The sequence below is a fragment of the Notolabrus celidotus genome, chromosome 19 (genome assembly GCF_009762535.1).
Source record: "Notolabrus celidotus isolate fNotCel1 chromosome 19, fNotCel1.pri, whole genome shotgun sequence".
In the NCBI taxonomy this organism is placed as follows: Eukaryota; Metazoa; Chordata; class Actinopteri; order Labriformes; family Labridae; genus Notolabrus; species Notolabrus celidotus.
This window is the reverse complement of record NC_048290.1, coordinates 5,681,554-5,701,961: the sequence shown is the minus strand read 5'-3', so window position 1 is coordinate 5,701,961 and position 20,408 is coordinate 5,681,554. Positions and strand designations below refer to the sequence as shown.

At 42.7% G+C, this 20,408-nt stretch overlaps 1 protein-coding gene across 1 annotated transcript in view; it reads right to left on the bottom strand.

Moving 5' to 3' along the window:
- Positions 1-1,430: 1,430 nt before the first annotated feature.
- arhgef28a (Rho guanine nucleotide exchange factor (GEF) 28a) overlaps positions 1,431-20,408 on the bottom strand; it is a 58,191-nt gene continuing 39,213 nt past the window's right edge. Inside the window, exons 30-34 of the mRNA XM_034708888.1 lie at positions 19,587-19,822; positions 18,810-18,857; positions 16,362-16,880; positions 12,539-12,818; positions 1,431-4,445 (exon numbers count right to left, since the gene is read on the bottom strand). Of these exons, the coding sequence (XP_034564779.1) occupies positions 4,270-4,445; positions 12,539-12,818; positions 16,362-16,880; positions 18,810-18,857; positions 19,587-19,822 (1,259 nt within the window). The 3' untranslated portion in view covers positions 1,431-4,269. The remainder of the gene's footprint in view (positions 4,446-12,538; positions 12,819-16,361; positions 16,881-18,809; positions 18,858-19,586; positions 19,823-20,408) is intronic.

The following is a 20,408-nucleotide window of genomic DNA, read 5'->3' as shown; positions in this document are numbered from 1 at the left end:
CAGAATGCACCCCAGAATAAGATCATCAAGACGCCACCAGCAAACGCCTGTACTTCATCAAGTAAAATAAGTGACCAATCTGAGGAGTGAATAGTAATAAAGATTATTTGTTTGTTTAGAAACTATATCAACTGCTCAAGGAAAAAGATGGAATTCAGATTCTCATTTTGAAAATGTCTGCAAAGCTTGAGGTAGTGCATGCCAACAGAGAATAAACAGAAGAGGACCAAAACATGAACCCTGAGGAACTCCATATTTTTGTTCACTTCAATGCCACAAAGCAGCATCTCTTTTCTGTACAAAGGTTTGAATTAAAGCACATTGAGACAGTTACAAGTAGGTAATCTAGCACTACTGCAATTACAGTCATCAATTTGAATGTTAGCGGCACTAGTTTAACTCATCACATGAAGTGGTTGCCCCATGTACAGAGGCTATAGTCCTTGTGGCATTTACTGTAGGATAAATCCCCAGTCCTTACACAAAAAAAAACATATGAATGTTAAAATTCTAAAGACAGTTTAATTAAATGCTATAGTTAACAGTTTCTACAATTAAGTGAGCTGTAAATGAATAGTTGGTTATTTAAATTAAAACAAGAGATGCAAATGAAGCATATCCAGATGACATCTGCTTGAACTAGTTAATCAAAACAGCTTATCCACCTCTGAGCTCATCCAGTCTAACCTCCTTGATTAAACTGAAGAGGGACTGATTAATAAAGAATACGATCTCATCAAGTTAAATTATGAATAACAGTCCATTTCCTTGCAAATGACACTTAATAAAGCCTAAATTCATAAGCTGGAGAAGGACTGGAGACTGCTGCTGACAAGAAATGGAGTGGGTGTTTGTATGCAGCACATCAATGAACTAATAAGTTGGATGTGTGGGGGTAGAAGAAAGACCTTGTTGATTTCAGGGGAATGGAAAGAGAGGCAGACACATGGGTGGTGCATATGAAATTATATTACAAATAATTATCTAATGAGGTGTTTATATTTAGTCTGTACAGGATGGACTGGCTGATATAGTTGAAGTCATAATTGTACATAGATATTTAAAGACCGTAATGACCCACAAATCTAGTTTAGATGCTGTTTGTTGGAGCACAACATACGGCTTCATGTGATACTGATGTGGTTTTAGTGATTGAACGTTGGAGGTGCAGTCAGACAGGAGATCATTGACATTCACGCACCTGGTTCTCCCACCTGTCACTGCTGGCAACCGAACGGGCGGTTCACTCAAACATCTGTTCACGCTGCTCGAGACGGTGCACAGCCAGTCCAAGGCCATAAACTGAAGTGATACTGGCACCCGAGTCGAGCATTGTGTTTGTTTTCCAACCAGTTTGCTACTTTTATGGTAGCGAGGCCTTCACTGAACAACATTTAATAACCCACAGAATCACAAGGCACTGTTTCAAGTTCAATAAAAGTAGTTTTATCAATACAAGGAACAAAAAACACCTGTTCGTGTGTTTACACAGCCGCACTTCATTTTACAACACGACTCTTCACAAAGCACTGAAAAACACTGACACTCTTTTGTATTGGAATAAATAAATAAAGCATAAGAGTATATACATGTTACTAAAATTACATCAAAACGCTGCCACTGCATTGTTGTCTTCAAAGACAGAAATTAGACAAATGTATCTTTAAAGTTTGAAAAGCATTGGCACAGGGAGCTTCACACATACAAAATGTCAATATGAGATAAGACTCAAATTTACAACACATAGCCTGTTCAAGTTGAAATAGATTAGCAGTGAGCGTGACAGCATCAATAAGGCAACTTTATATTGTTTTAGGTACTTAAAGGTACTATTTCAAGACAAAAATGTCCACTCTGCTTCCTTTGTTTTAGCTAAATGCAGGAAATGTTGTAGGGTAAAGATTAGAGTTGCCACCCGTCCTGTTTTTCCCAGAATTGTTCTCTTTTTTCACCAGCTGTCCCAGGAAAATAAAAATCTCTCCCACTTTTGGGGGAAAATGCAAAAACCTCATTTGATTTCCTTCGTTCTGTAGTCTAGAAAGGTCCCCCCCCCCGTGCTTCTGGGGTTCTGCTCGGGCCCTAGCGCTCAAAGCGTCTCAAGCAGGGAGGGAAACTTGACCGAAGAGAGACAGCAAGCTGAATTGACCGACGTACTCCGCACTGAGGTCTTCTTTTCACCAACTTTTGGCGTCTCCATTTGAAATGGGAGGAGAGGCGACTGACGAGGAAGGAGATGGAGCAAATATATGCACGCCACCAGCACGAAAAAAACCAATATACTAGTTACAATCCTGACTGGGCGACACTGTCAGAGTTTGAATGGGTACGGCCGACCCAGGGAAATAATTTTTCAGCCACATGCATTTTTTAAAACGCATTGGAAATCCACACAAAAACAAAAAAGCATCAAGCTGTGGTATCAAAGAAACAAAAACAGGCAGCCATTGCAACTTTTATGACCAAAAAAGGTTCACCAGAAGAAAAGTGTGTCCAAATTTTATGTTCATTTGGTCAGTCTGAACTGGTAATAGTGGCCGAGGCCTCCGCCCCAAACAATCAGCCGTGTGTCCCTTTTTATTTTCACAAATCCAAGGTGGCAACCCTAGTAAAGAAACATAACCTAGCATAATATCAGAAATCAAGCTAGCAGCTCTGTGAAGCTATACTGAGACACAGAGGTGCTTCAAGGTAAATGCTTATGTCAACATGCTAACAATGACAAAGCAAAACTGCTAATTATTAAAAGCTTTGATGCTTACAGAGATCAACTTACTGGTTTCAGTGGATGTTAGCATGCTAGTGTTGGCTAATTAGCACTTAGCATAAAGAATGGAAGAAGCTGACTGGTTTATCTTTAGTTTTTCAGGTATTTAGTTACAAATAAATGTGGTAGATAAGTAGTTTCACCTCTTAAAGGTGCAGTTGGTAGGAATGGGGTAAAAAATGTTACTTTTTTTTAGCTGGGTTTGGAAAAAAAGTCATAGTTCCCACCTGTGCTCATGAGTAATTTAAGTTATTTGAGATTATGATGAAATCTGTGTTTTCCAATGCCTTTGTATCAAGCAATGTTATTATTCCCCTCGTTCCCGTTATGACGGACCAATCAGAGCTACTCTTCGACCCTCTGTCCTGATTGGTGGAGTGGCGGCCCCTACTACGTTGTCCTGATTGGCTGGGAAGCCGGGACTACTTCCTCTAGACCCCGTACGAGAAGTAGGGGAAATCTGGTTTATATCATGACTACCAACAGCAGCTTTAACGTTAATAAAAAAAATCATGGTATTGCAAATTCATCCTGTGACCACATCATTTCACAGCTTTCAATTCTTATCTCTTGGCGAGGCTGCAAGAGTTGCTAATAACACACAAATGAAAAAACACTAAAGTAGCCATTGAAAGCTGGAGAATTTTAGAGTTAGCTGGTATAAAATTATTTGGTGCTTAAATGGTTTAAACCATGTTTTCTTTAACAGAGCGTCTCAAAACAAGGCTTCTCAGTTGAATACACTCTGATAAAATCGACATTATAACACAGCTGCAACATTTCTCTTCAAACCAGATCTGTGTTTATTCAATCTTATCAAGAAAAACAGGCCTTAGATAAGAAGAAGCAAATGACAACTCTAGCTGTCCTGTCTGAAAAACGTGGGACTGATGCTGTCGCACCTCATCTTTCAATCCCAATGCTTTGTGCTTCACATTACACTCGGCCTGCGCTCAAACAGAGCGTGTCTGATAAATGAAAGAGGGACAGTTTACTTCATCCCAACACGGACAAACGCCTGCCAGAGAGAAGGCGCTGAGTTTTTTCTGATATTGACTCCACGCTTTTTCTCCTTATGTGGTAAATTTAATAAATATAGTGCTCGAGGGACCCGGGACTAAAAAAGGAGGCACGTAGGGAAGGACAGAAAAAAAAAGGGAAGGAGGGATGGGAAGGTGAGGCTGAGGGGCCCAGTCAATAAAGACCACACACACACTGAGGAGGAAAAAAGAGAGAGCTGAAAATAAGGAGATATTTAACACCCAGAGGAGCCTCGAGCTAAGGTGCAGGACACACATGAGACTGAAACAAGCTCAGTTTCTTTTTCTGTGTCTGGAGTAACATTACACTTTACATAAAGCAGATGATTAAAAGATCACAAACATGTTTCATTAAGATACAAAGACTGAAATAGAGAAATGCTTTCTGAGGCCAGCCTGAAAGTCTCTTTCTTTTCCCGAGTGCTGTGTTTGCTGTTTCTTTTAGAGTCTGAAATTTATCAACACTCATAAATACACAATGGTTTCCTCACTGCCCTCCTCCCCTGTGATGTCAGTCTCCAGGGAAACCAGGGCGCTGAGGTCCAGCTGAGGGTCACTGGTATGCGGCAGCACTGGATATGGGTCAGCTCCGCTTGCAGTCGGCGACCAGGTCTCCCCGATGTAGCTGTGACTGTTCAGATCTGAGGGCACAGGGAAAGCACAATTATTCTTCTCTGCGTTGTAGAAGAAATACAGCTTCTGACACTGATGATATAACGAGCAGCAACATGAGGGCTGAAAATAGAGCCAAAGACTGCAGTTCCTTGAGTGGCCACTTGAGGCTGCCTCTCAAATCAGGTCGCTCCCGAGCGGTAAGCTCCGGTCTCAAAATGTGAAGCCCATGCAGAAGTGTTATATACTGCACTTCATCTAGTGTCCACTTGAGGCTGGCTGCAGAAACATCAGAAACCACATACACACCCATTCAAGAAAGACGATATTTGCAGCAGAAATAAACATGTTTACAGCCAGGTTCAAAAAACAGCTAGGCTTCTACGTAGCTAATTTCTCTATCGGCACAATTTTTTCTAACGCGACGGTTCAGAAGATATTAAGATTACCAGTTTTTCCCAAATAAGGACATGACTGACTTGACTGACAGGTGGGAACACATAGCTGTTGGCTAGGAGGCTCAAACCCCGCCTCTGTACCTCACACTAAGTTTGGTTGAGTTCAGCATTTCCAATTTGGCTCCTGCCCACAATTGGCTTCAAAACAGCGCTTCAGGAACAGATGGTTGACATCACGGATACTACGTCCATTATTTATACAGTCTACGGTCGCCATTGAGCCCCATGTTAATATTAGTGGTCTGCACGTTAAGTAGACTAAATGAAAGGACAGTTCAGAGAGATTTTTAACGCCACAATCATCTGAACACACACACTCGATGATTCCTTAAGACCCCAAAGACCACACTCTTAACGTATGTGGTAACGACTCCACCGACATGAGATCTCACAAAAGCTTGTGCGTGGCCAAACGTGACTTCAGAAGATAAACAAACATGGAGGGCGATTGACATCGTCCACTAGCATGTGTTCTGTCATGCAGCAACAAAAAAATGAGGAAAATTGCATAGGTAAATAATCCTGGTCTTCCATTTCAATACTCCACTTGGCTCTGGGAACGTTTGGGTTTACGTTCACTGCCGTGTTTGTGAGCTGAAAAAGAACCCAACATACTCCTCTCATTGGTTATTGCAGGTATCCAGTCAGAGGCAGTCCAACCTGGATCATAAACTGTTGTAAACATGTTTGAAATTTACAATTCCAGATTGGGAAGACTTCGCAAATGGCAAATTAATCTGGCTTAAAGTTCCCAGCCCCTTTGCACCAACCTCTCATCCAAATTTTGCCAAGAGGATGGTGTGAAAACAGCAAATGTCAAACTTTTGGACTCGACTGGCAGCTGACAGACCAATGAGTGACGCCACAGTCGTTATGTCCCTTGTTGTTAGTCTTTGTATTGAAGAGACTTCATTGTTTACTAATCACTGGTAGATAATCACCAGGATGGGCCATGAAGCCACTTGTCTAATGAGCTCCGTCTAATCGTTCAGCCCTCTCGTCTGCTTTGACTTTAATAGAGATCAACCACAGCTGCTGCCGCTCAGCCCGCCTCTCCCCTCCTCCAACTGAGAATGAAAACTGAACGATTTCCAACCGATCCATCATCCCTCCTTCCACTTAGAGATGTCACTTTTATTATTATCTTTGTCAGCACCGACGGACGCCACGGTGTGGATCAGACGACACCTGCCTCCTCACACCCGGCGAGGAGAAATGAGGAAACAACGGACCAGAAACGAGGAAGGATGGGCAAATATTTCAGTGACAGCGGCGTTCAAGCAGATAACAAGGAATCGAACCTGTGAGTCGACAAACAGACGGCCTGCTGAGGTGTTTTTTGAGCTAAATATTACCTCTGCAGATTAAAGGGTTTCTCCTTCAAGGATCAACAACTTTATTATTCAATTAAAAAATCTGTTGCCTTTTTTTTTCTGGGCTGAAAATATGTGTGTGTGTTCCTGGATCTTTACATTGGTGTGCATGCTGGGTGCTTTCTAGCATTAAGGCAGGTGTGCTGTCATGGTAACAGATGGCGTGAACTATAAATTGCCTCATTGTGTCCCTGTAGGAGAGTGTCTCTGTTTGATTAATTATATAAGAGTCTGTTAGCGTAGCTCTGTTAGCCTCCGTATAGGCCCGTCCTCTGATAGATGAGACATCAGTGTGCAGCCGGATGATAAAAACACTCCATCTCTGTCTCTGAGCGTTCACCATGAAGTAACTACATCTTAGCTTTATGAAGATGTTAAAGCACAGACAAGCGGATGCAGCACATTTTGCACCATGCATGGATGATTACTCCAAAAACAGGGAGCTGCTTTCTGTAGCTCAAGGTTTGATATATTAGGAGTATAAAAGTGCTGATGATTTATCCAAAATGGGTCTGTTATTTTTTAGAATAAGTTTCCAAACACCTGTATGTGAGAACAAACTTTGACACAAACTCACATGAGGCAGATGGAGAGGTGCTGTGCTCTGATTAAACTCCAGACGTTTGTCTCCAGTTGAGTAATCCTGGGACTGATCTTAACCAGGACTAGCATGACAGAGGCCCAATCTCAATGTCTGCCCTAAGCCCTGAGCCCTTCTTGACTTAATTGACATGGAAAGCCATTGCGGGCAGGAGGCTGTAAGGGCTCAAAACTGTAGAACTGGGAATGGGACAGTGATATGACTTCTCACGTACCAGCATGACGTCATGTAGCTCACTTTAACAGCATTAAGAATTCTTATTGCACAATTTCTACTTTCCTAAAAAACACAAAGACAGTCCAGCTGCAGACCTCCACTCCTCAGTCGACTCTCTTGCAGTCTCCCCTCTGAGATCGCCTCCACCGTCAGAAGGAAGTGACGTCATGAATAAGCCGGCTGACTGGAGGTCTACAGCTGGACCCCTCTCGTTTTGACTACCTTGGTTAACCTGATTCCTCAACAGTGTTACATTGAAAAAAACAAAGTATAAAATGCACCTCATCGTGGGATAGAGGTAGGATAAATAAAGAGGTAGGATAAATTCAAGGTTTAAAGATTCACAGCAATATGATTAACTTAATGTTATATGCAACACATGAAGGTAAAAGATGGTCATTTAAGTCGGTTTCATGATAACTATTTTACGGTTATTCAGTTGTAGTTTTGGTGGTGATGAAAGTGATTCCAACAGTCCAAAGCTAATTGTCTTATGCTACAATAGGCAGGCAGATTTTATCATGTGCAATTTGACTTCCGTCCGACGATAGAGAAGGAGGAGGAGGTGGAGGTGGAGGAGCCTATCAGACGGCTGAGACCGCAAAGGAGGATTAGAGTTACGTCACTTCCGTCCTACGATGGAGGGGAGCTTCTGGTTCATGTTGGAGGAGCCGTTAATCCTGCTGAGAGTGGAGGTCTGCAGCTGGACCCCTCTCCAAATTCAAGGCGCTTCAGGGGCGGACTGACTGATTGCCATGTGATCTAGGCTCTTACCATACAGACTGCTTAACCACAACATTTAGAACATATAAATATATAAATTATACTGTTTATACACATGTGTGAAGATACATATATTTTGGCTGATTAAGACTGCTTTCTACAATTATACTTACAGGCAAACTTCTTTTTAATGCAACATTAGTTGCACCTTCATGCTTCTTGTTTACTGTTGCACTTTTTGTAATTTAATGTTATGGCATTCGTTACCATTCAATGCTCATGGGCTTCCACTGAGAATCTTGAGTTTCATGTCACAATGCTATGAACTATGGGTAATTCCCTTACACTAAGTCTTCAAAAATGCCAATTTACGGAAAGGGGGCATAAAGGGCTCAAAAAATCTGAGAGATCCCTCATGCACTTCAAGATTTGACAGTGGGACAGCCCTAAGCCCTCATGGACATAGCGAGAACGCGCCTCAAAGTCAGTGAGTTTGAGTGTGGACCTAAGAACATGTCATCAAACGTAGCATTTGTCAGCCTCCAGCAGATGGAAGAGAAAGTTTGAATAATCCAGACACAGTTTCTGGAGAAGACGGCAAAGTTATCCAAGCCTTGTGCGATGTTAGTTTGCAGGCATGTCTGAGATTGGTTTTCAAACAAATCTGGAAGGTCAAATATTTGCAATTCTGCTGAACTAAAGCAAATAAAAGGATGACTCAGCAGAAAGACTCACGACAGTAACCTGAGTGAAAAGATTTGGCTGTGCCTTTTTATACAAAAACGCAGCTTTGCTCAGGGTCCACCCACACTGGGTTTAGGTGCTGAATGCAAAAATGACTTATGTTTACTTTATAAAAATCTCTGCAAGGTACTTTGACAAGTCTTCAGGAGGACTCCACATTAGAACATCTCTGTTATGCAATAAGTTATAGAAGGACTCTGTGTCACATGCAATGACTATAATCAACAAGCAGCTCTGAAACCCTGCAGAAGTTCAGTGAATATGGTTTCAGCTCTGCACACAGACGTGTGTATAACTTATTAAATGAGACGTGTTTATGATATTTTCTTACACACATTGTTAGTGTTGTGTTAAATGTCTGAATGCATGAGCCAGGGACATATTTTATTAGATTCTCATCTACTTTAGTGCTCAGTATCGACCAAAATAATAGGCTTCATTAAGCTGTTACAGCATCATGCTTTGTTACCAAGTCACAGGTCCGGTTTGTGCATCATGCAGCATTCTCTCAACACGAGGTGTGATTTATTCTGCACACCTTAAAGGGCAACAGTTTCATCTCCTTTTCTTCTTTAGTTTTCTCACAATGCTCTCATCCTGTGAGCAACAAAAACCTTAGAGAGGACTCATCAGACCAAACGTCATTTTAAGAGAATTCCATCCGACTGGTTCCCCGAGATTACACAAATTATGGAAATCCACAATGAAAAAAAAAAAGGGTGTGTGTTGTATGAATGTGTGTGTGTGTGTGTGTGTGTGTGTGTGTGTGTGTGTGTGTGTGTGTGTGTGTGTGTGTGAGAAGAAATGTTCACATGCTCAGGTGAGGATGAGAAGCCAGATCTAGTTTTTGATTCATGTGACTGGCGGCACAATGGAGAATTTGCATTTGAAAGAGATTCTTTTTTTTCTTTCACATGAGAAAAAAAAAAAAGAAAGCTAACCAGGTCCTTCCACATACCAGGCAGAGAGTGAAACCGTACAGCGCTGCAGAGGAAGTCATCAAATCTGCTTTTTGCACATTAAGTACCAAAAATTCCTCCTTGAAGGAACAGTTCAGACTTTCTGAAGTGGAGTTGTAAGAGGTACTTATCAAGAGTACGTGTGCAGCAAACTGCACGGCTCCTGTTTGGAGGCGCCGACTAAAGGTTCCCAGAGAAGCTAATTTGTGTTCTGCTGCAGATGCGATCACAAGAAACTTAAGAGTCTAAAAGAAAATCCATTAAATATAAAAAATGTGGTGCTATATTTTTCCTGCTTCTTTCCGGCCCTTTCTTTTGGGACTATGTAGGCATTTAGACCGGGTATCATCATGCATCCTGAATAACCTGACTCATAAAAGCATGAACTATCCCTTTAAATCCAGAGGCAAAAACACAGGAATATTACTCAGTATCATCGCAGGCCCTCGTGGGAGCCGCCGAGGAGTGCATTGTGGGTAGCTGTCAGCCTGAACGCACCCTGCCATGTAGAGTACGCTCCTCCAGGCTTGTTAACAAGTGACTGGGGCTCCAGCGGGGCTCATGTGTGCTCAATAACGAGGAAAGGTTAATAAGCTGATCAATGAGGGAGACATTGTGCTGTGGGAAACAAAACCAGAAACTCGACTGCAGGTAACAATGACTCTGTTTGTTCCTTTTGACATATGTAACCTGTAATTTCCCCTCCCTGCTCCTTTCTACATGAATGGATTAGTAATGTGAGAATACATCTGACACCTCCTGCAAGTGAAACACACAATCATACGCGGCTGCATCCCTCCTCCTCCCCCCCTTGCTTTCGCCTGATGTGATGACAAGTCATGCTGTAATGAGTTTTATAAAGATTTTTCTAGATCGATGTCCCAATCAGTCAGCCATCGCCTGTGAACTGTGATTCACATGCTGTTGTCTGCACTGCCTGTCGATAGATAGAGGAACCATTGATTTTTCTTTTCCTTTGGCAGCAGAGGGCCCACGGAGCGGCTGCTGGTGGTGCAGGTGGAGGTGAACGAGGAAGAGGAGGAGGGGGAGGAGGAGGAGGAGGGGGAGAGGGGAGTTCTTTGTCAGGAGACACTGATTAACCGAGAGGAAGGACAGACAAGGCCTCACCAGGGATACAGCCTTGAGAGCAGAGTGTGTGACTGTGTGTGTGTGTGTGTGTGCTCTTGCATGCGTAGGTGAAACCAGTGCAGGCAGAGGGTTTGTTGACATTCTCACAGGTTGCACATTTCTCATTTATGCTGAGCAGCAGAGACGGTATGATAACAGAGCTCTGCTGTCCGATACGAGTGCTACTTCAGCTGCAAAATATGCAGCTACTGGCACTCAGGTTCAGGATATTAAATACAACCAGTGATGGAAACTGATAACTGAGCTACTTGATATATTTATTAGACAGTTTTTCAAAGTCAGCTTTCTGTGTAGACCCAATTATCAGACTTTGTTTAATCAAATACATAAAAAAAAAATGGGATCATCTTATTGTCAGGGTTTAGTAATTCAATTAGAGATAGACCGATATGTTTTTTTCAGGGCCGATACTGATACCGATTATTAGTAGTCAAGGAGGTCGATAACCGATATTTGGAGCCGATATTCATTTGCAGTAAAAGGGGAAATATTGGCGTCAAAATTTTGACTCCAACACTTAACTTCGTTTAAATGCCTTTTAAGCATTTGTTTATTAAACAGCTTTTCAGATTCAGACATCTTTTTTTTTTATTCTAACACAAAGTGCAGGGAGCTCCCAGGCTCAGCAGCATGTCTTAGAAAGTGAAATGAAAACTTAAACAAATAAATAGCTCCCTAAAGTGTTTACAGTAAATAAAGTTTTCCAAAATGTCAATATAACTGAAATGTTAATCTTTCACTTTTCTTTGTTTTAAAGGGATATTTCAGTTTTTTTGAAGTGAGGTTGTATGAGTTTTAAATCACTAGTAGTTGTAGGGGGCACAAAAGATGCTGCTCAGCTCGTCTCCTGTAATGAGAAACTGCAGTGAGAAATGGAACACAAGCTAGGCTATGGTTTCTGCAGACGGGGTCATTTCTGCCATGTGATTTAGTGAAGTTTGAGCCAAAATAACCCAGTTTTAAATTGATCTCTTATCGGCTGTCAGATTTTTGAAAAGGCCAATGCCGATATGCGTCAAAATGCCGAATATCGGCACCGATAATCGGGCCGGCCGATAAATGACTTAATTCATTATAACAGTGGACGACATCCCTAAACCATGAAAAGGAGTGTGCCGCTCCTGACTGAGGTCAAGGCTGGTTTATACTTGTGGGTTGATGTGTCCATGTTGTGCAGCAATTCTCCACCGAAACGCTTGAGGGCAGTGTGGTCTCTCTGATAGTCGGTCGCCTGCTTCCGGCCCCGCTACGATCTCTGTTTACTTTCCCACAGCGATTCAGAGCGTGTTATGTTAATCTACAGCTGATACATGTTGCTGTTTATCATACAGACATGATTACATGAAGAATAGAGATGAGGACATGAAATACACGGCCGATGTGCGGCCGATGGATGGGGATCCCAGAAGTGCTGTAAATGCGGGTAATCAATCACAGGGCTTGCGGTCCTCGTTGATTCTACGGGTAGGTACATTTTGGAGGAGGTGCACGTCAGCTACATGTGTAGGCCTCTGCGGTGTAGGCTATGCCGTAGATTCCACACAGAATTATAAATCAGGCTTCAGTCTTTACTCACTGCTACAGTACCAGGGGGATGAAAGATGAAGGGACATGGTGACCAGAGCAAAGCAGAACAAAAGTAGGACAAGTTACCCTCTGATGCTTTTTGTGAGAAAATGGTGAGACACTTAACTGTCAAACAATCAAAAAAACATGGTGTAATGTCCAAAGACAGCGGGCACAAAGAGATAGACACCAGGCAGACCAACACTTAGATAAAACCATCAATCATAACAGGAAACAACGAGAGTCCCAGCCCATTGCCCTCCACTCTATTTGGGATTTTTATAAAGCTTCCCCGGACACCAGATCACACATGTACTGTAACGTAACTCTTACCTGTTGGTGAGTGCTGCAGCCCCAGCCGTCCTGCAGAGCTGTACAGGTATCCCGTCTCCATCACCCACCCCTCTGGGTCTGCATGCTGACTGTTGGAGGTCTTAGTGATGGGAGACTGTCTGCTGTTGGTTCTTGCTAGCAGTGTGTTGAGACAGTTGTGTGCGCTGGGGTCATTTCTTTTGTGGTTGATGTGGCGGTTGTTGACGCTGGTGCTGGCGAAGGCGGCCTCGTTCACGAACACGGAGCCGTTGCCTGCGTGGTCTCTGGACTGACTCGAGTCCTGAGGAAAGAGATGAAGTCAAATTCAGCAACAGAACTAATACAAGAGTGTGGAAGAAAGATAAAATGTAGGAAATACAACAAGTTATCATTTCACTACTTTCCATTGATAAGCAAATATCTTCCTCTTAGTTCTCTTTACAGTTGATTATAAATTGAGAAACAGATAGATTGTGACAGTTTCAAATTCCTGATGTTTATACAATTTGAAAACCTGGAACCTGATATACTGTAGAGGTGAAACTGTCTTGCACTTTCTGTTCGGTGCAGATGTATTCAAAATCAAAATAGACTATGTAGAACTAAAGATCATACCAATCAAAGATCCCCACATGGACCAGCGCACCACACACAGCATGTGTACCCTGTCCTGTAGACTACAGGTTTCAGTGCAGTGACTTTCCCAACAAATCACCTCAAGATATAGGCTTACTGATCTTTAATTCCTTTTCACCTGTGATCATTGGTGTGTGTCCATTACAGTGACATGAGCAGAGAGTGAACTCATTATTGAGTGTACATCACATCATCTCTTGGGGAAAAAAATACATATCATGTCTCTTGCTTGGCCGTAGATAACAAAACTAAAATGGCCCTTTAGTAAGCAGCCCTGTCATACAGTATTGATCCCAGAAACCCAGATTCAGCGGGGTAGTTGACATCCAGTGTAGTACACAGTGGAGCATGGCGTTCCTCTGTTTGTGTGTGAGTGCATATTTTTGTTGTCTGCTTATTGGAGCTCCGCAGGGATGAGCTCACACACACACACACATACAGAGGAGCAGGAGAGAGAAGCTGCAGCTACACCAGATCGCAGTAAAAACTCAGCGTATTGATTTTTAATTACATGAGAATTATGGTACAAATATTTGCCCGCTATGTGGCGATTAGCCCTCAGAAATGTAATTACCAGATGGAAAATCTGCTTGCATTGGGCGCTTGACAGGGGTAAAACTCGGACTCTGCATTATTCATTTTAATTTCATTTTCTTATACTAATCATTTTATTAATTTACATTTGAAAAAATGTACAAAAAAGGAATCTGCCCAGGCTTACAAGAGCAGAAACTGTGGATGCTGCACTTTAGATAAAGTATAAAAGTCTTTAAGTTCTTAAATAATGTGAAAATAATCTGTTGTGTTTTTAATAAATCAAAACCAAGTTCGAGCCAAACTGAACCAACATTTTTTGTACTGTTACACCCATAGTATGCACATTTAACTTGAAGGTAAGTGTTAAATAATGTTAGGTCCTTTGGGTGAATTGACCTTTTAATATACGGTGAAAGGTTTGCAGCCCCAGCCCCTCCTCCTGTCCTCTCCTCACACCCTGATGTACCATCTTCGCACCACCGTGGCCTTTTCTCTGCTGAGTGCAGGCAGCACGGCTAATTAGAAACAACCTGAGAGCCAGTGTGTGTGCGTTTGAATGAGCGTGAGCGAGTGTGCGTCATCCGATCTCTCCCTGACCCCGCGAACTGCCGCCTCTGGCTAAAACATTAGCAGGGGAACATTAGGACCTCCATTGCTGCTGCGTGCCTTTGTCAGACTGCTGCTGTTAATGCAGCCTCCACACACTGACTAAAATAGATGAATGGAAATAAATAAAGCCTGCGAAAAAGAAAAAAAACAAACAAACACAGTCTCATCACAACCAGCCTGCAGGAGCCCACGATGGTGTGTAAATTAATGAGGGAGTGAGGGAATATTGTAACACGAGTCTACTCATTTGTCTGTCCGTTGGAGTGTGTGCGTCGTCTGAACAGTCACACCTGCTGAACCGAGCAGCACAAAGCCGTCGCCAGAGAAATGCATGTGCTGCTGCATTAGCTTCCTGTGCATGTGAGGTACAATGAGCCTTAAAGGGCACGGAGAACAGTACACCCTTTATCCCTCATGCCTCCCAGCTGCGGGGGACATTTCACTGTAGTGCTTTTCAAACAAAGTGTCGATAATTTAAGTCCACTCGGACGCAATTGATTGGTTTCTCAGGCCGCGAGCCTCTGGTTTTAATTATTTTGTCGGAGCTTTTATTTGCAACGGTTTAATTATCATCAATCATTAAGATGTTTATTGGTGAGCGGGGCTGCTGGAGCACTAAGACAAATGATGCTGAAATTGCTCTCATTATCGCAGGTCGTATATCAAGAGGGGATTGAGCAGCCCCTGAGTAAATGAGTGAACCAACGTAACTCAGGATGATAGCTGCCTGGGAAAAAGCGTCTCATTAATGTCTTCGGCTGGGAAATACTCCATAAACACTGCATATCTGGTGTCAGGGTCAAGAGCTCAAGTCGGGGGCAACGCAGAACAGTGGAGGGTACAAGGAATCTGCAGAACAGGAGCCAGAGGAGCAGACATGGGATCACTAGACGTGTTTTCATTTGAAGGGCCAAAAACACATCTCACATGCTCAACTTACTCAAATGTATTGCTCTACTTGTTTAATTTCAGATCACAACAGCTGATCACGGTGTGGATGAGACTTGCTAATGCCAGGTCTATCAAAACTAAGAGTCCAGAATGACATTACTTTAAAAACAGTGGCATGAGAAGGTTCATATTTAACATGAGATGACGCATTTTAATCAGTGCATCATCATGACGTACTGTAAGACTTCTCTCTGATCTCTGCAGAGCATGTGTCAGGCCCTGCAGGTTATCATACTTGAGGGGCCCGAGTGTGACCAGAGATGGTCTGAATCATTGATCACAGGTGGCGGCGGTGTTACACGGATTAAAATAGAACAACGTAAAAATGATCAGCGCCATATTTGGGCGGCTGAAAATATACCTGAGCGGCTCAACCTTAGATGCACAAGTGATCTAAGGTTGTCTATAAGTACAGCAATGTTATCTTATTTATTGTAGTTAAACTGTGATCGTTGTTTAAATTGGGCTAGCAATGACGACTACTGTGAAACAGCTACTATGGGTTGTTTGGATCATTTTGTTGTGTGTCTGATGTACCTTTCAAGTTGTTGTGTTTTTTAAAGCTGTGCTATACCACAAATTGCCTCATGGAGGACATTTAAGTTTTCTAAACTAAACTAAACTAAACTAAACCCAGGAGGAAACTCCTACTTGGAATGAATGCTGTATATTTATAAGTATTTATTGTAGTTGGTTTCTGAAATCCACTTTCTATCCCCCCTTTTGCTTGGATCAGGGTTTCAACATTTTTTTGTATCACAGTTTTCAATCATCAGTACTGCACGGCCTTGTAGGTGGTACTGTGTGTTTTATCTGCTGTAACACTGTAAAAGTCAATCAAATCAGGTGCAATATATGCATTAACGTATACTGCACATATTGCATGGGATCGACATCAAAATATTTTAGCTAATTTGAAATTTTTATAACATTTGAATCCCTAAATCCTCCTTTTCACTGGGGTCAACATCCCCCATTTGTGTTAGATCAGGGCTATCCTAATCATAAGTCAAAAGTTTCCCCAGAAACCACATATAAAACTCTGTCAGATAACTTTAGAACAGCTGGGCCCAGAGGCTAGGTCATGATCCATACACAGATTAAACTTTACCTGTGTCCCGTCTAGAGGGATGACCATGTGAGGGATCACAGTGGGCAGACTCCTCTGCCTGCCATGCCTCCAGGTCTGCAGCAGCTTCTCCTGACTCTCCAGCTTCTCTCGGTCCCTCTCCACGCTCCTCTGACCCTCCCTGAGCCGCTCCAAACTCTGCTGGTACTCCTCTTGATGCTCCTCCAACTCCTCCCTCTCCCGCCTCAGCTTCTCCGCCTCCAGGTGGCACTGCTTCTCCCGCTCCTCCAGCTTGCTCTCCTGCTCCCCCTGCTGGCACTCCCTGGCCTGGCACTCCCTCTCCCAGCGCTCCTTCTCCTGGCGCAGTTGCTCCTGGAGCCGCCGTGCAGACGCCACCTCCTCTTTCCGCTTCTCCAGGTTCCGCTGCTTCTCCTGCTCCTGGAGGGAGTTGACACGGATGCTGGGGAGGTGCTGTCGCGGGGCACGGGGAGACGGGCGGCCGGACTCTTGGAGGAGGAGCCTCTGGACCTCGTAGCAGCTGTCCTGGAGGGTCACTGCAGCCTGGCACAGACAGGGAAAAACAAAATGATGGGTTAATAATATGCAAAGTGATTACAACCATTAAACCCACCTGTGCATCAGCGCAACAGAGCATCAGGGAAGATCATTTGGTAGGCAAAACAGGACTGGACTTTTGATCAGGCTTTACAGGGTGACCTAATATTTTCTTCTATGGTTCAAGGCAACAACAACTCTTCAGAAGGTCAAATGATCCCATCACTACTGGTGAAACTGCGGCTTTCAGCTCCAGTTGCAAGATAGGATGCAAAAACTTTGAATATGAAAATATCATTCTGATTGAAAAACACACACACACACGCACACACAGCACAGAGTGTGTGTGCATGCATGCCCATATGCAAATACACACACATGTTCCCTGTGCACAAATTAACATTTTATACCAAAGAGCAGCTTGTGTGTGTGTGTGTGTTTGTGTGACAGTGTGTGTGTGTGAGGGAATAGTGAAACAAAAGCAGTGGAAAAGATCAGTAGGATTCTCGCTACCTTTGACTTCAAACGGCTGTGAGCGCTGTTCGACTCAGTCAGGATGAAGGCTGTAATGTGTTGCACACTCGCACTACAGCTAAACAGAGAGCTGACACTAACATTACATCTTCATGTTCTCAGTGAGAACACAGGAGTTTATTTTTCAGGTATCTGTACTCTACTTGAGTATGTTTTTCTGACAACTCTTACTTTTATCCACACATATACCTGAACACAAATATCTGTACTTTCTACTTCTAACATTTCTATTTGCATTACTGCGTACAACCTTCCCAAGAATAAGAGTTTTACCTGAATGGTGGAACAATAACACATAGAAATCCTCCCTATTTGGTGCATGCATCCATGCATTTAATGCAAAACATAACATGAATGAAAGCAAACAAGCCAAACCTGCAAGGGCCTATGAGGCAGATTCAGTCCAGCAAGAAATTCCCCATCAAACTTATTTGCACAATTCAATTAACATTAATGTTTACAATTTTGTTACAATGTCCTTTTTATTCAATGTGATATCATAGGAGTTTTATTTTCATGATCTCTAAACTTATTTTATACTTCTATGCTTAGTCTTGGTGTTTATGATGGACCAGCTCTTAGTTATGCTGCTATAGGCTCAGACTGCTGGGGAAACTGACACACTGGGAGTCCCTCTCTCTCCTCTCTCTGTCTGTCACTTACTTAAACTTTTCCTGTCCCATTAAAGTTACTAACCATAGACCCTTCTGAAGTCCATGAGCTCCCTTGTCTCGTACGTTCCTCTGAATCTCTGCCGCAGACGTCCTGCTGGTGTGGACGTGCCAGACTCCAGCTGCTACAACTACTACTATCCGCCTCACCTCTATCATCTCTCTCTCTCTTCATCTCCCTCTATCCCTCTCTCCAACACGGTCTCAGCAGATGTGTGTCTAACATGAGTCTGGTCCTGCTGGAGGTTTCTGCCTGCTAAAGGAAGTTTGTCCTTGTCACTGTAACTAGCTAAATGCTGCAAAGTGCTCTACTCATGGTGGATTAAGATGAGATCAGACTGAGTCCTGTCTGTAAGATGGGACTGGATCTCATCCTGTCTTGATGTTGGGTCTTTGTTAGTAATAGAACATAGAGTACGGTCTAGACCTGCTTCGTTTGTAAAGAGTCATAGGATAACATTAGTTGTGATTTGGTGCTATAAATAAAGATTGATTGATTGATGTTACAAAAGCATTAACACTATGAGGAGACTAAGAATATGAGGTGATATAAAGCTAGCTTTGCACAGGGACATTCTGTAGAAATGTTCTGGGTAAATAAATGAAACAGCTTCATTTCAGATCCTGTATTTTTCCATTTCTACTTCTTGGTGCCACCTCTGCTGATCGGATACTGCAACAGAACGAAGGATTGTGATTAAACCGAGCTCAGATTGTGTGATTCACTCACCTGCAGACTGTAGAGTAACTGCGTCAAGCTCTGGACACTTTGAGCGACCTGTAAAAACAGACAGAATCACACAAAACGCCCAGATTAAGAATCCTAATGTGGTTTTAATGAATGTTAATCTCTCAGTTATTCTGCTAAATATTTAACAACTCACTCACAGGAGAGTCAAAATCATTTCCACTCATGAAAAACTGAAGCAAAGGACAAATTTCAAATTGGTTCCATGCGACTTGTGCGCCCCCTTGAGGCCACATGCTGTCCTACAGCACTGTTTTAGGTTTGAATTATCACAGCAGAGTCAACAATGAAATGATCCTCTCTCATCCGACTCATTTACCTCCCAGGTCAGAAAAAGCTGCAGACGGTGGCACAACTGTGGCTCAGTAATTGGAACAAGTCTCCATATCCATTTTTAATGTTGCAATACCTTTGAGACCTAAATGGACTTCCTCCTTTTATTATGAGCTTATCAATGATTCATTGCATTAAGACTGAAATGTAATTCTAATAGACTGTGCTGAATTATTGAAACAACTGTTGGCAATCTTGAGCCACACATCTGTGGAGAAATGGAAAAGCGGTGACGTTCAGATGCAGCCTGTTAGAGGCAATAATGAGCCATTATACCTCTGCAATACTACTGGACCTGCAGCATCACATCTCCAGTAATGAGAAAACATCTCATCTTATACCTGCATCAATATTTAACACCTATTAGAGTCGCACTCTTTAAATCAGGTGGTGAACCAATAGTTTTTATAAGCTAAATGTCCGTACCTGAGAATGGATGTGTGGGTCTGTTTGATTCTGCAGAGGAGCCGCAGACTGAAGGCAGACCGGCTCAGACAAACTCCCCTCACTGGTCTCAGGGTTTTCAGGTGAGGTCTCAGAGTCGGAGCTGAGCTGCAGCTGCTGAGGTGCATCAGAGCAAGAAGGGAACAGGAAGTCTGCGTCGGAGTCTGGCCTTGATGGAGACGAGGCTTTGGACGTCAGAGCGGCTTTCAGGTTCTCAGCTGGGAGAGAAAAAGAACACAAGTGTGAAGACAAATCAATGAGTGAGAAAAAAAGGGACTGTAACATAATCAATACAGTATATTCTGTTATCTGAACAAAGGCAGCCCTGCAGAGAGATTCTCAGGAGGAACTAAATGAATGCTGAACGAGGAAAGTGATGCAACAAACATGACAAGTCTTCTTCCTTTTCTCTATGCTTATCCCTTCTTTGTTCAGTTTTGTAAAAGACTGTAAATAAACAATCAGACACATTTGGACAACTTGCTTACAAGTTTTGTTGCCTTAAAAACTTCATAAAAGAAAGCTGCCACAAAGCAGAGGCTGACTTTCTTCAGCAAATTGAAAACTGCTTGAAATGACCCACTCATGGATTACAACACTAAACTTTAACACGCTTGATTATTGTAATGAGAGCAAGAAAAGGTCTTTATTCATAAAGCACATTTAAATCACAGAGGCTGTTTAAAGTGAGTTTTACACAGGCAGTGAAAATAAGTGTTGAAGTCAAGTCACCAATCTAGTCATAGTGAAGTCTTGAGTCTTCAGTGGTCAAGTCTGAGTTGAGTTCAAGTCTCCAGAGAAGCA